Below are 16,333 nucleotides of genomic sequence, written 5' to 3'. Positions count from 1 at the left end.
ATGAGTAGAATGTGCCCTTTTAGTTAAAATGCAGCTCTGGGTTATGTGTGGGGTGTAGGAATTCATTCATTTTTTCTCTCTCTTCAAAATATAGTCTGGCCCCCCACAAGGTCTGAGGGACAGTGGACTGGCCCCCTGCTGAAAAACTTTGCTGACCCCTGTTTTAAAGCATTGGTTGCTTCTTTTGAAACCTGGCCTTTTGCCTATATTGGACTACTACCTGCCCGTGGCTGCTTGTTTGCAGTCCCTGGATCTATGCCTGCCCTGGATTCATTCAGTCATCTCTAGTTCTTTGGACTGACAGCCAGTATCCCAATGCAACACACACACACACACACACACACACCAGGTTACAACATCTGACCACTTGTGGTTATAACCACACGGGGCATAATAATAATAATAATAATAATAATAATAATAATAATAATAATAATAATAATAAAAACAACAACAACAACAATAATAATACTGCAATAATAATACACCAAATCATAGTTTGGACTATTCCATTAGAGGGACAGCCACTTCTGCTGTGTTGTTAATGTGAAAATATGAACAGGAGATACACTGGGCAGTTATATGGACTTTTGTGTATACATTCAGGTGACATTATAAGCTAGATACCAACACCTCAACCAAGTGTCATTTTGTTGGAAACTCTTATAAAACATAAGACTGTTGTTTATATAGTTGTCCTGTTGTACTGCCTGGGATGAATTACTTTTTTGTATAACTGCAATCAGATTAAACCACTGATTCCAAAGAGATAATGGTAATTTCTGTGCTTACCCAGCCATGAATTTATATTTTCCTGACCTCTTTTGGGGCAATCTATATCTGGAGACCATTTTGCTGTTAGAGAGGAGCCACTAGAGAGGGTATTGTTTTAATGTATCCATGCAGGTCGTACATAGCACCTCCCCTGTGTACACAGATTACTTGGTTTTAATTATTTTTATCTTGGAAGGTTATGATCAGTCTATGATTTTTGGAAGTTGATTTAGACTCTAAACATTAGAGATTGCCTCTTCAGAGTAAATATTTTTACAGTATTATTGTCTCAGAAGAAAATAAATGTAAAGGTAATCCTGGAATTTTTCATTTTTTTTGTTCCCTTTTGTGAAAATGCAGATTGTAGGTTGCTACAGGAACACAGGAATATACAAAGCCATCTTATACCAAATCAGGCCATTGGTCCAGACACTACACTGTGTGGTAGCAGCTCTCCAGGGTTTCAGGCAAGAACGCTTTCCCAGTCCTACCTGGAGATGGTGGGGCTTGAAGGAACCTGAGACCTTTTGCCTGCAAAGTAGATGCTCTACCACAGGGGTAGGCAACCTAAGGCCCATGGGCCACAAGCAGCCCACAGGGGTCATTTAACCGGCCCACGAATCACCCACGAACTGAGCTGCCTGCTTAGTGCGTCCCTGCGTGCTGCGCTAAACCAGTGCAGTGAAGCGTGGTGCAGGGACTAGCTTCCGTGGCACCGGAAATCACATGTGCGCAGATGCCAGAAATTGTGGGTGGGCGCACTCACATACATACATGATCCAGCCCATGGAGGGATCTCCTCTGGAGTGAACCAGCCCAGGCGAAGTAAACCTTGCCGTCCCCTGCACTACCAGCCCTTCCAACGTGTCAGAACTGCTCTCTCTTTACCACAATACATTCCTACAGAAACATGATGCTGTATGATAATCTAAATTAATGGTGCTCTTGTTGTTGGTTTTAAAAAAGTGAACAGTGGACTCTCCTTCATTGGAGGTTTTTGAACAGAAGTTGGATGGGCACCTGCCAGGGATTCTTTAGTTGTGGTTCCTGGATTGCTAGGGGGGTTGGATTAGATGATATTTTGAGTTTCCTTCCAACTTTATGATTCTATGTTTATTGACCACTTTTGTAACTATACACAAATACTTTTCCAAATAAGGATTCCCTTATAATCAATGAATCCATTTTAGTGCTTTTGATTTGCCTCTGAACAGAGCAATGTGTTTGTTTTTTCTTGTTTAGCCATAAGATTCATGCTTGAAATCCTTAAACTCACTTGACCCACATGCTAAAATCCCAGCAGAGCTGACTCAGCTGTTCATCTTCCCCACATGGACGTCACTTTTATTGTGTGTGGAAATGTTTGTCAGATAAAAATCTAAAAAGAGAAGACCTACATGATCAGCAAGAAAATAAAATGCACAGTTTTGAGGTTTATTTCCATGTGCCATGTTAAAATTTACTTTCTAGAAGGCTCAGTCTCCAATAGGACATTCCAACTGTGAGCTACGTGTGACAGAGCAGGAACAGGATAGGTTAGCTTCTAGGCACTCTTGAGACAGTGGAGCACAGCACTACACAGGTGGGGGAGATTAACATTAGAGGAGTTATATTCTTGCACTACCAGAATGCCCATGAAGCATTTCCAATGCCAAAGCCAAAAAGGGCAAGAGCAGGGGAAGAATAGAGCTTAAGAAAAATCATTGGCTTATTTAAAGCTTGTTTCCAAGCTCTGCAATGTGTAATATTACACTTGCAAAGGAGACAGTATTAAAACATTCCTATTGGAGTCAAAGGACAGGCCAGGATGGCTTCTCTCTACCCACTTTCTGCCCTCACATCGTGCAACAGAGGATGGGATCTTGAATAACTCTGAAGCCAATAAACTCACAAAGCTGTATAATTCAATAAGGTATATGGAAAGGGTCTACATCTGTCAGTCCACACATTTCCACAAACTTAGAGCACCTAAGCAGAAACCAGTTTAAGGGCATTTTGTACAAACAGCCAAGACTTCCAACAAAGAGGGAAGGACAGATTATCAAGATTTGTCATGTCAATTGTGCATAGCATATTCCTGCACCATGATTGCTAATCATAACTATGTGACAGATATATAAGCATATACCGGTAAATATTGAATGGCAGTGCCCATCAACTTTGGCTGGGGAGCGACGGTGGCGATGGCAGGTGTGAGCACGTGGGGATGGCAGCACGGTGGGAGGGGTGCCCTGGATTTAGGGGGGCTCCAATGTGAGTCATGTGCATGACTGTCACACTCGGCCTCCTCTGCCCCCTCAAGAATGGGGACTCAGCCCTGTCCCAACAGAAATGGGGGGCTCATGGGAGGGGCTGAAGACACCTCAGCCCTATAGAGTTGGTGCCTATGACTGGAGTTTAGTCCCCTGAACCCAGGGCCAGATTTAGGTTTCATGAGACCCTAAGCTACTGTAGGTAATGGGGCCCTTTATATGTCCAGCTGTCCTTTGTCAACAACAAATTGTCGCTGTTTTATGTGTTGAATATATGCTATATGGTAGTTTATGGACCTCACAGGTATCTAAAGCCATTTGCACCTGCAGAATGTAGGCACCCTATACATATATAGAAACAAGCAAACCAGTGATATTTTGGGGAGCAGGCTAGCAGGCGGGGCCCATAACTAACATCATAGGAGCCTACACAACACAGAACACTGTTGCTGTGTGTAGGTTTTATTTTATTTGTTTTTTTATCTTATATTTTGGAAATGTACATCCAGGTGTTTTTTTCCTTTAAAATTTTTGGGGGGCCCCAAGAGAGCGAGGCCCTAAGCTATAGCTTGTTTAGTTTATACATAAATCCGGATTCCTCAGCCCTACAGAGTTGGCGCCTATGACTGGAGTTTCGTCCCTTAAACCCCAAGCACAGGGTGTATTCGGAAAGGGTTATCGTGCAGTTCGGTTGATGGGTGCGAAATTCCTGTTGAACTCAGTAGGGCTTAACGTCCGAGTAAGCATGGCAAAGCTTAGGCACAGATATTTAGCCACGCGGCTCGATCCTGTGGCATGTGCACTTGCAAGTAACCTCCACTGTGCTTAACGGGGCTTATTCCTTCCCATGCCAGCGTGCCTTTGGACATGAGCCTTCCTCAGAGAGTCGCCTGGAACTGGTCGCCGTCGCCTCTCTGGGCTCTTGTTAACCCCTTTCCCCTCCCTCGCGCCGCTCAGCTTTCCAGGAGGAGCAAAAGAAAAGGGGGACTCCCCTGGCTGTGACGTGCGTTGCCATGGTGACGTCCGGACAGCGTCTCGCGGAGGGAGGGGGAGGGAATGAAGGGATGAAAACAAACATGGCGGAGAGGAGCAAGACGGCAGAAACGGGTCAGTTATTATTCTAGCAGCAGTCCCGGGCGGCGTGGGGTTGAGCGGCGGGGGGCGAGGGAGGCGAAGGCGGGAAGAGCTGGCTGGAGTCTATGGAAGCGAGCGACGGGCGGTGGAAACAGTCGTCGTTTAGGCGGCAGGGAGGTGCGGCCTTGGCGGAGGGAACCACCGAGGGAACTTGGGGCCCCGCTGAGGCTTTGGCGGGGGACGACCTTGTGGGGGGACGGGAGGAGCTGTGTGAGGAAGACCTGCCAAGAAGGCAAGGGAAGCGTCGCCCTGCTGGAATGCGGGGGTCGGAAGGAAGCCTGCTCATAAAGGGGATATCTGGGGGGTCAGACCCCCACTTTGGTGAGGCAGAAAAGGAGGGCCCCGCTAGCCTAGGCACAAACACCCAGCTGAGGAGAACGGAGGTTTAGGACACAGGGAGGTTTAGGGCACATTTCACAAGGTATGAGGTAATGGTGGTGGGGAGTCGACGAGGGCCAGAAAACAGCCAGAAAAGCAATTCGGGGATCCACTGGGATTGCAATCCAGGGGAGCTGAGGAAACATGTTTAGGGTTTCTCCGTCCTTCAGAAATCGCAGCCCAGTCTGGAGGAGTTTGATTATGTTTAACCCCAGAGGAAAGCGTTGCTGAAGGACTTGCTCCTTCCAGATGTGCATCGGATTGCAGTCGTTTTTAAAAGGGATCATGCTGGCAGTTCAAATATGTAAGAGGAAGGAGGTATTGAGAGGTTAATGTTTGTCCTCTGAAGGTAACATGCTGATGTATAATTTTATGAAAATCCTACTGATGGGGATTAAGTTGCTTGCTATCAATTGGGTGTGAACTTGCAAACTTTTATAGCGTCAGAGTAGGGCATTTTGAATGAGAGAAAGACATCTTGCTCTGTTGGGTGCTGTATATAAATATGCAGAGAGGTGTGAAAATTAGTAAAAGCATGAGAGGGAGGAGAGCTGTTCACACAACTTTGTAAACTCATATTTAGCATCAGATCTATTTTGCACCATCTTCACGCTTTGTGAGAAGTGCCTAATCATACATATGCTGCCATGAATAAAATGCATTTGACCCTCCTGAGTTCTAGTTTTTCTCGAAGGCCCCACATATTTCACTAATTTAGTACAGTTTACATTTTTAGATGTATATTAGAATGTCAAACTGGCAGACACTGCAATCCTTGACATGTCTATTTAGAAATAAGTCCTTATTATTATTATTCATTGTTCAAAGGTTAATGTCTGCAGGACTGCACCCTAAAGAGCTTTGTTCAGATCTTACATCACTGTACATAAAATGGATTTTCATTTTTTGTTAAAAAAAAAATCTGAAGCAAGGGGGGTGAGTTGGGCCCTTAAAAAAATCATATCGACATGTGCAGTAAATGTAGAGAGAGTCCCATATTTCAAGGGGATCTAATCTATTTTATCAAGATAACACTACTTTTGTGGGGGTATTGCATTTTCCTTGCAACAGAATATTGCATTTTGTGTGCTGGAACTATAGAGGTTTTCCCCAATACCATGTAAATTGTGAAAGCTGTATATAGAATGCAGTTGTATGAGTGTCACTGGGACCTCTTTGACTCTGTCTAGGCCATTATTGTAGTGCAGTTTCCCCATTCATTGCTATTATGTGCTTTTAAATAATTTCCTTCTCATTCTACTGAGGTAAACATTGCCCTACAGTGCCAATTAAGCCTAGCAGTGTTAACATGACCCTTTGGCACTTTTTGTAGTTGCTATATATCAGGGCCATTCTCCTTCACATCTGGAGGAATGTCTTAGAATTTCATTAACTTGAAGTGGGGGTAGAAGTTTAGTTATCTGCAGTTTCTTTGGATTTAAAAAAAAAATTAAAGCGGAGAACACAGTCTACCTGCAGTGAGGTCATACTCCACCTCAGTTATGCAGGGATGAGTTTCATGATGCTGTCTTTTAAAAGAGACTTGTGGGAGTACTGCTTGAAGCCTAAGTTTTTGGTAGCAGCTCACTTTCTTTTATCATATGGAAGAGGATTGACATTTTGCTTGTGGAATAAAGACTTTTATTTATTTATCTGAAGCATTTTTAACCTGCTCTTCAGCCAAAAAAGGTTCCCAGAGAGACTTACAAAGATCAGTAATATGACAGTCCCTGCACTCAGGCTTATCATCCTAATGACATGACACAAATGTGTTTGGAAGGGAGGAGGAAAAAAGCAAAAGTCAGGCAGAAGGTTTTGTAAGGACTACTTGAAATGGAGATAATGTGAGGAGTGGGAAACTTATAGTTTCTGGTCCCTCAGAGCAGAGCTAATGGAGTGAACCTTTTCATTTCTTTTGCATCATGGTGAAATGTCTGCTGCTAGATGACAATTGATAGAAATAAGAGCTGGCTTGTCAGCAGAGATGGTGGTGGTGTGCTTTCTCTCCTCTCCGTCTCTGCTGCAGGCTTTATAGCAAGAATAGTGAATCTATGACTCTAGATGTGGTTGCACATCAACTCTCATCAGCACCAGCCAGCATACCGGTAGCTAATGGTCAAGGGTGGTGGGAGTTGTAATCCAACAACATTGGGGAGCCATAGGTTCTCCATCATTTCAGGAAGATCTAAAGAAGAGCTTCTTGGTTTGATATCTTGTTGGGGAAGTCACCTTCTTTGTGTATTACTACTCTCAGTGTCTACTAGTGGTAGTCTCCTGGACACCATGTCTCTTTATGTGAAATTGTACCTTGTTACCTTCCTTAGATTTTGTGTCCATGTATTTTATAGTGTCCATGCATCACACAGAAACACAATATTAGCTGGTATCTGTATTGGAAATTGATTTTAAGTATATGCTGTTTTTATTTTAAACTAGCTAGATAGATAGACAGACAGACAGACAGACAGACAGACACACACACACACACACACACACACACAATTGTTTTAAACTATTTTTATATATGTATCTGTTTTAAATATTTATGTATATGTAAATATACTTTATTATAGTGCAAATTTCTTTGAAATACCACATAGAAAGCATATAAGGAAATAAATAACAATAAAATGATAGCCAGAACTAGGATTTTGGAAACTACTAGTGTAAACAGCACAGTGTGCAGGGATTATAGACTGGTGAGAAGAAGGGACAAAGTCTGGATTGTTGCCTATAGGGACTGACATTCTTATTTATCCCTCTCTTACTCAAAACAAAAAAGGCCTCTTGTGAGGCCAGTAACAGTCTGGGGATCTAATTTTCACCAAGTAAGTAACTTTTAAAACCAACTGATTTTTGTAGTTGCAATAGGGGTAGTAACAACCATAGGAAATGTGGATTTCAAAGTAACTGACAACTGTCTTCTTGTCTGGCTATCATTTGAGATGCTTTCCAAACTTGTTGGAACTTTTCAAGCCACACATTTACCCTCCCTTATCTTAACGTTTCATTGTTCCTTTGAAGTGGTAAAACTCTGCTGGCTAGATTGTTTTGTCGTATAAAAACAACAACAAAGAGTCTTGTGGCACATTAAGGACTAACAAATTTATTAAGGCATAAACTTTTATGGGCTGAAGTACACTTCATCAGCTGCATCAAATGTTTTCTTTAGTTGGTAGGTTCTGTCCACATGGGTGTAGAAAAAAGTAACAAAACTTATACCACCATATTCAAATGATATAATGTAAATTATTGAATTTGGCTATTCAACAGTGGGATCCTAAACTGGAGGGAAAGGATTTTATACTACCTGAAGATTCTGTTTTATTCTCAGAGGAACATTTTCTCCAACTTCTAGATAAAGCTACTGAATTCAGTTTTCTTTTGTGTATGTGTTGTTGCACACAGGGACGCGGACTTATAAAAAATATTGGGGGCCCCCCGGAAAAGCTCATGAATAATAAATAAGCTCATGAATATGCAAATAAAGTGGCGCCGCCTCCTCGTGAGCGAATAGGGGAGAGTGTGCTGCGCCTATTAATCAGATCCGAAGGAAATTGGGTGGAGCTTTTGCTCGGGAGGGAGGGCAGGAGGCATGCAGCCCGACCCTGTGCATTTTGGGCTGGGGGAGGAGCGGCGATGGCGCTCTGCTGGAGGGGCGCCGGAGATTATTGGGGGGCGGAGCCCCCCCAAATGAATTTTTGAGGGGGCTCGGGCCCCCTCAAGCCCTATGGAGTCGGCGCCTATGGTTGCACACCACCCCAATTGCTGAGTGGTACAAGATTCCAGGGGTTCTTGGCCCTTACCCAGGGTTTGTGTTTCCTTTTGGAAATGAGGCACAGCAGAGGCCATGGGTCTTTATGTTACATGGTTTATTACACCTTAAGCCTGTGATGGAGGTGTTTACAGCATTAACACCCCAAATGGGTCTTATTTTTTCCTTAGTCACAGCATGGCTCGCTCTCTGTGCTTGCTGCTTTGCTTCTGGCCCACATCACTGCAAACTCAGCTCTAAACTCTGCCTTTTGTCCTTCTCACTAACTTCAGGCTGGGGGAGCAGCCCCACCCATTTGCTGTCTCCCATTCCTTTGTTTCCCTTGTTGGCCCATCCCCCAGGCAGTTACCTCATGAGGAAGCTAACCTGGCTTGTATTTTAACACTTGCTGGATCCAGGGATTAGAGGGGTCTGGCACATAGGCATAGGATTTTTGTTAGGATTTTTTTTTAAAAAAATCACGGGTAAAGATACCACCAAATTGGTGACATTAAGAGGGGCAGGCTTGGGTTGGGAGGCTGGCTTCTGCTGGGGTGTGTGTAGAACCTTAGTTAACTGAGTACTTTCAATGATTTTCAATAATTTTTATGGCTTGGGGTAGGGGGAAGCTGCCCCTCTGCCCTCCATTGGTTATGCCCATCATCTGGCACCCACAAACCCACACCCACCCCTTTGTATATTTACCTGCCAACTGAGAACAGCATTACATGCTTCTGATAAAGTGGGCTCTGATCCACAAAAGTATATCCCATAATATTTAGTCTTTAATGTGAACTAACAAAATTGTTGTTGTGGCTACAGTAATACAGTTAGCCTACTGGAAGTAATGTTATAAAGGAATCAAAACTGGATAATGCTTTGTACCTACTGTTAACATGTTAAGGTTGAGATCATATTCATTGTACATGAGAGTAAGTTAAATTCTCTGGGATTTACTTTTGCTTGTATTGTTATCATTTGCTGATCCTAAACAACATCTTAAATTAGCTTAGGGCAAATACTAAATTCCTCCTTCCCTTGAATCCCTTCTCTTGAAAATATGACTATGGAAAAGGGAAGTGAACATTCTTGCTGCTGGAAAGCAGGCCCTTACAGATTACCCAAAGGGAATACAGTGGTACCTCGGGTTAAGAACTTAATTCGTCCTGGAGGTCTGTTCTTAACCTGAAACTGTTCTTAACCTGAGGTACCACTTTAGCTAATGGGGCCTCCCACTGCTGCCGCACCACCACCGCGCAATTTCTGTTCTCATCCTGAAGCAAAGTTCTTAACCCAAGGTACTATTTCTGGGTTAGCAGAGTCTGTAACCAGAAGCATCTGTAACCGGAAGCGTTTGTAACCTGAGGTACCACTGTATGGTCCTTTACAGAAAAAATATCTCCCAGCCTTGAGTTAGATGTGGGATGGTTCATAAGTCCTGCCCAGAGAAAATAACCTCTTCAACCATCTTTCCAATGGTGCTAGGTCTTTACCTCTGGTACAATCTGGAGGGATAGTGTTGGGTCAGACCCTGTAAAAAATATGAAGGGTTAACTTACTCAGAGGAACAGTTATGTACAACAACTGGCCCTTGAAACAGTTTCGTTCATATTGCTAAAGAACACAGTGTTTCAAGCTCTGTTCCTGAATACCATGCAGACTTAAGCACTTCTCAGTGTTTTCAGTAAAGTACATTTTAGGATAATTTGCCCTGTCTTTTTGCTATTTTAAACCACTTTTCTTTTCCAAAGATTAAGGAAAAGACTGGCGATTGCAGACTTTGGCAAGAGTAATAGTTTAGCAATAGCAGTTCTTTCTGATTTAGTCCTATTAAAGTCTACTTTGCTGTACACTCTCTGTAGAAGGAAATGTTACATTCTTTGTCAGATTAGACTACTGTAGTTTGGATCTTTCTTTTACAGAAAAGTGTAGTGATGTTATAATAAGTATGAGCTGGATAAAATAAAACACAAATGACCAATTTCTCAAGTGATTTCATTAAAGAGGTGCTAGGTTTGTTGCAAAGAAACCATGCATTATATTTAACTAACTTGGTTAAACAAAAACTAACAGATATCAAAGTCTTTCCAAATTCTAATTTGAAGAGGATATAAAAGTAATCAGTCTCAGAAGTATTGAAAGTAATTGTGCTACACTCTTGCTTTTACTGATGTTGAAAAATAATTTTTGGTAGAGCAATTGATGTTGGTATCTGTGCATCAGGTTTGGTATTTGAGAGCAAGCAAGTAGGAAAATCACCACAGTTTTCTTAAAGGAAATGCTGTGCTTTCCATAGATATGAACTCCCAGATAATTTGCCTGGGTTTAGGGATGCTTTCAGAATGGTCTTCATTTGGAGTTAGTTGTGCTAGCAAAGTGGAGCCAATGCATTAGAAATCCTGCTCTGTTTTGTTTGTTTCTATTTTATTTTTTATTTTTTTACAAACAACTGCTATGCATGCACTGTTTCCTGCAGCTTTCAGTTCCTTCATGTTTTATTACTGCTGTGAACACATGTATTGATAAAATATTGTGTGATTGTGTATATGATTAAACCAAGATTCTAGTTGTATACAGTGTTTTACCTATGCACATGTACACAAGGAGCATTTGTGAAACATTAGAGAAATGAATTAGGTAATCCTCTAATTTCTAACCAAAAGCGTATGTGTTCATTTTAAATTAACAGTTGATTTCCCCACGTAATTGAATATAAATGTAACTATATATTTACACGATAAAAGCAGTGTGTCAAATTAACCCAATATATGCTTTTCTGAAATCAACATTCTCAGTTAGGACACTGAATCATTTGAGAATGTGAGTTCTTGATTACAAAGGGAGAAGAAAATAGTAGTTAATGTAAGTAAACAGAGGGCTGCATGCTGCAGCCATAGGATGGCTGACCAGCAGATGGAAAAAGAGGTCTCCCATGGCCCTACTTATTTGACCATGATTGGAATTTTAGCAATTTTATGCAGTGATATGGATGAACCCTATGTGTATTATTCCATTATCAGTTCATTTGGTTAGAACAAAATTCATAGGATTCCAGCACAGGGGTGCACAAATGCTTGAATCCATTCCCTATTACAGTACACTAGCCACCACCAGCAGTCCATTGAAGCTGCTGTGCATGGTAGCTGTGAATTTTAAAGCCCATTGTAGGAGCTCTGTTTTAATGTTTGTTTACCACCTTATCTAGTGCACAATTCACTGGTTGAATTTGCTGGCCATCTGATCTGGGAGATGGTAATCAGGTTACCACAGTGTCTTGCTGTGGAAAATGTTTATAATATATGATGTGACCGTCTCTTTAGGGAAAGCTCTGAACTTCATGCTCTGCAGTGCAAATATGGGTCTATTCTAAATAATAATTAGCCTCACACATGTTGATGGGGTCCTATGCAAAAGACATTATCTAATAAGGCCTTGTTTCTAGACCACCTGTTATTGGGGGGTGTTGAGGCAAGGTAATTGCCATTGCCAGATCATTAGCTCCTGAAATCTCATTGCTACTGGGAAATGCTGTTTATCAGATACTATTATAGAATATACTTGGAAAACATCATAGCATATGAGTGAGTATTATGTTTCATCACCTGTACAAACTATTAAAACTGCAAAGGAAGATAATCTCTGTGTTCTATTTTGGTATCAAGTTTACAATAATATCTAATTAACTTATTTTTATTCCAACAGGTAGTGACATAGGAATAGATGAAATTATCACAGGAAACTTAAACAAATGCACTGCTGTTCCACCAGGGTATTTTGGACAACCGAAAAAGGGACATCTCATATTTGATGCCTGCTTTGAGAGTGGTAAGTATAATATTGTTTATAAAACAATAAGATGTTGCAGACGTCTATGAACTTGCCAGCTTAGACCACAAAACGTTTATAAACAGTGATAACCAAGAATGTAATACATGGTGAATTGATTTCAATTAGTCTATTGTTTTGGATGTTGCCAATGTATACATCATGTGTTGAATGTTGCTTCAACATGCATAGACAGACTTGTACTACCGTGGACATAATCTAGAGATATGGAACACTGATGAATTACTCTGGCCACTGTCATCATCATTTCTTTTCTGTTATACTTTTCTCTATATGTTACTCTTAGACCATGACAAAACTTCAAGAGAATAAATACATCAGCAATGCATTGCTATCCCTCATACCTCCATGTATATAGAATTTAAAACAGTTTCATAATCACAAATAATACAATAACCTCAAAATAATTCTTTCACAATTCATTACTAACAGGAAGAAAGTGAGATGCTATGTCACCCAGCAGGTTGTAGCAGCAGAGTAAATCTTTTTAAAGACCCACAGAAAAGGATGGGTCAATCCTTAGTCCTAGATGTTTGCAGGAACAAGATAAAATTGGTTTTGTCTAGAATGGTTTTATCCAGTCTTTTCTATATAAATATTCACAGGACAAGGAACATTGTTCATGCTTTGTAAACAGAAAGTCCTAGGTTCAATCCTTTATATTGTTGGTTTAAAAAATCAGAGGTGAACTCTTTCCAGTTGCAGTACTCATTAGTGGTCTAGAATGACAAGTATAGTATAGGACAGATTTCTGTGTCTACAGGGAGTAGTGTAGTTGACTGTTCTTCAGCTCTCTAGGTGTTATTTTGCAAGGTGTTTTCCATTTTGACTTCAGGTGACATCTTTGAGAGATATATGACTAAAATGTTTTGCAACTCTGAACACTTATTAGTGTTTTACTTGTGAGGTAGAGGTTTCATGAAATTATTTTTCTGACATTTAGTTTATTTCTTCCAGAAAACTCTTGCAGTTTCTAAAGTGGAATGTTGTCTCTTTGCCCTATTTGAACATAATGGATTGGGGGTCATAAATAAGTATTGGTTAGGTCATAAGTTTTAGTTTTGATACTTCTGCTCAGAACAGAGTGCTTTCAAAATACTCTGTAATGATGTTGAAAATAGTTGGCCTTTGTAAAGGTTCATTTTTTTTCCAGCTTGTTAACTTTAAAATGGTAAGTAACCTTCAATCATTTTATCTATATAATAGTAAAGTGATAAACAATGTTGCACATTTAAACTAGTTAATACAGCTAGGTGCTGGTATAATCTCTAGAATATGACCTATCTTTTGTTGGGCAGTACACATGACAAAGTTAACTAGCTATATTTTTGTTTTGAAACCAATTATAATAGAAGCAAAGAATCTGAGGGACCAACAACAGCAAGTAAATGTTCAAAGTGCACCCTTTCCTCACCCATTGTGGGCAACAAAAATGTTATCCACTCCCCCTTTTTTTACTTGCTCTAGATATCATTTGGTTCCTATCCTTTTTGAGAAGTAGCATTCTGTTACATGTGTTTGCATGCAATTTCTAGTCCGTATTAGAACTGTGTATTCTAGAATTGTGGGGTGTCTCTTGTTCATAGCCTTGAACTCAATAGGTGTCTCTAGACTATCTCAAGCAAAGGCTTCCCACCCAGCATATGCAGAATTATTGCAGCTGTTTGATGAGCATTTACGGTATATAAATTATTCTGAGCACTCAGAAATACTGTATGAACATCAAATGTTGTTTGAAAATTTCATGCAGGCACTACCCATATCTTAGTGGGCAACACTTGAAAAATAGTTTTGGACAAAATTGGTTATTTAGGTCTGAATAACTGCATAGATTTTTCTATGTATATATTCACACATACACACATGAAAAACAAGCTTATTGTGGGTAGCGTCACATCATTTTGACTGAGTGTGTCCTAACGATAATCATTTTTAGCTTAAAATGTTACATCAATGCCTTTGATAGATATCCTTACAGTAGTATGTTGAAGAAATTGTTATGATGGGTCACAAATATTGCAACCGCTACTCAAGGAAATTGTTTTATAACTACTTTTTTGTAGCATCTCATCCTGTTTCCAGATGCCCAATGTTTTACTATTTCAGTGTAAGATAGAACTTACACTGCTATTATATAATCTCACTTTGTGTGTATCATAGAATCATAGAATTGTAGAGTTGGAAGGAATCCTGAGGGTCATCTAGTCCAACCTCCTGCAATGCAGGAATCTTAACTAAAGTATCCATGGCAGATGGACATCCGACCATCTGCTTAAAAACCTTCAATGAAGGAGATTCTACCATCTTCCGAGGGTGTCCATTCCACTGTCAAACAGGAGGATAGGATGTGGAGGATATAGATCTAAACTAGTTATTTGTCATAGCCTGGTTCAGTGACATTTGAGACCAATAGAATTTAAAGGAGATTCCAACTAAACATTAGGAAAAACTTTCTGACAGTGAGAGCTGTTCAAGAGTGGGATGGGCTACCTCAGAAGGTGGTGGACACTCCTGAGTTGGAGGTTTCAAAACAGCGTTTGGATGGTCATTTGCCAGAGATCTTTATCTTTGATTCCTGCATTTCAGGGGGTTGGATTATATGGCCTTTGGGGTTCCTAAGTAATTCTCTAAGTGAAAACTGGGGCTCATGTAAGCACCATGAAGAAACACATGTTTTGCATCAAGAAATCCATAACACACTTCACTTGAAAATACAATCACAGAAATAAATGTGCATGTGCAGTTATTGTTATTTTATTTGGATAATTTATATTCTACTTATAGTTAAACTCTTAAGTGGTTTGCGTGAATATTGATGGTGAATATTCCAATAAATATAGCAGTGTTTATTTTGAATTGTTCATGTTCATTTGGACTGTGTAATATATTTGTGCCTATGTATAGCATAATAGATACAGTGGAAGCTAATTAAAAAACTGGAAATGGGGAAGGAAATGTAAAGATTGGTTGTGACTCAGTCTTCATTTAATTTTAGTAACTACCTGAAAGATGCTAATATGCTATTAAAATCACTGCTCATAAGTATTTTATGAGCCATATTCTGCCAACACTTGTGTAGGAATAAAAAGGGGGAAGAATAATGCTTTTATTTTAAAATTCCTAGATAATGAAAACATTTGTTCAGGAAATGCTTTTTGAAAAAATTGCATACTTTATAACCTTTTTGATATGTTAAACCATCTTATGTTCTCTTGAAATTGCTATTTGTATCACCACAATCAGACCAGAGCACTGAATTTATTTACCCATTTATATTTTTTTATAATAAAAGCAATAGGCCTTTCCCTCCCCCTAACTGTCCCCACAGGGGCATATGAAGGGCTATCTTTCCATGAGAGCAGGGGAGAAGAAGCAATGTGACAGCTTTTTCTTAACATGCAAGAATTATGCATGCTATGGTTATGTTCCGCTTGGACTACTGCAATGCACTCTGTGGGGCTTTCTTTGAAGGTGACTCGGAAACGACAACTAATACAGAATGCGACTGCCAGACTGGTGACTGGGAGTGGCCTCCAGGACCATAAAACATGGGTCCTAAAAGATCTGCATTGGCTCCCAATATGTTTCAGAGCAGAATTCAGTGTTCATGCTGACCTTTAAAGCCCTAACAGGTAATACCCGTCCCACATAATCGATCACATGATGTGGCACATGCACATCATTCAAATGGCAGTGCCCATGAACTAGGGGGTGGGGGTGGCCCCCTCAAATATATTATTGGGAGGGCCGAAGGGACCTTGTCCCCTAGGAGTTGGCTACTGTGCCTGAAGGAGAGTTTCACTCCCATTGTTAAGTCTGCACATTGAGATCTAGCTCTAAGGACCTTCTGGTGGTTCCTTCACTGTGGGAATTGGAGGGTCTTCTTGGTAGTGGCACCCGCCCTGTGGAACGCTGTCCCATCAGTTGTCAAACAGATTTAAAAAACCTACACAACTTTCTGAAGACATCTGAAGGCAGCCTTTTATCAGGAAATTTTAAATATTTGATGTTTCACTGTGTTTTTATATTATGTTGGAAACTGTTCAGAGTGTTGGGGCAACCCAGACAGATGGGTGGGGAATAAGCAATAAAATAATAATAATTAATAATAATTCTATTGTGGGTGATTCTTTTTTAAAAAATGATGCTGGCTGTTGTAATAATTTTATGTAAACCATTTTGTGATGTCTACCTG

The 16,333-nt window shown here is 40.5% G+C and overlaps 1 protein-coding gene across 2 annotated transcripts in view; it reads left to right on the top strand.

Moving 5' to 3' along the window:
* Positions 1-3,563: 3,563 nt before the first annotated feature.
* LOC308586515 (BEN domain-containing protein 5-like) overlaps positions 3,564-16,333 on the top strand; it is a 753,040-nt gene continuing 740,270 nt past the window's right edge. Inside the window, exons 1-2 of one of the 2 annotated variants that reach the window (XM_081193192.1) lie at positions 3,564-4,133; positions 11,995-12,117. In XM_081193192.1, coding sequence (XP_081049318.1) covers positions 4,040-4,133; positions 11,995-12,117 — 217 coding nt within the window. In that variant the 5' untranslated portion in view covers positions 3,564-4,039. The remainder of the gene's footprint in view (positions 4,134-11,994; positions 12,118-16,333) is intronic. The other variant, XM_081193196.1, reaches the window with a different exon arrangement.

The sequence above is a fragment of the Podarcis bocagei genome (genome assembly GCF_964188305.1).
Source record: "Podarcis bocagei genome assembly, chromosome: 5".
NCBI lineage: Eukaryota > Metazoa > Chordata > Lepidosauria > Squamata > Lacertidae > Podarcis > Podarcis bocagei.
The sequence above is the reverse complement of the archived record's forward strand: the minus strand, read 5'-3'. Positions and strand labels throughout refer to the sequence as shown.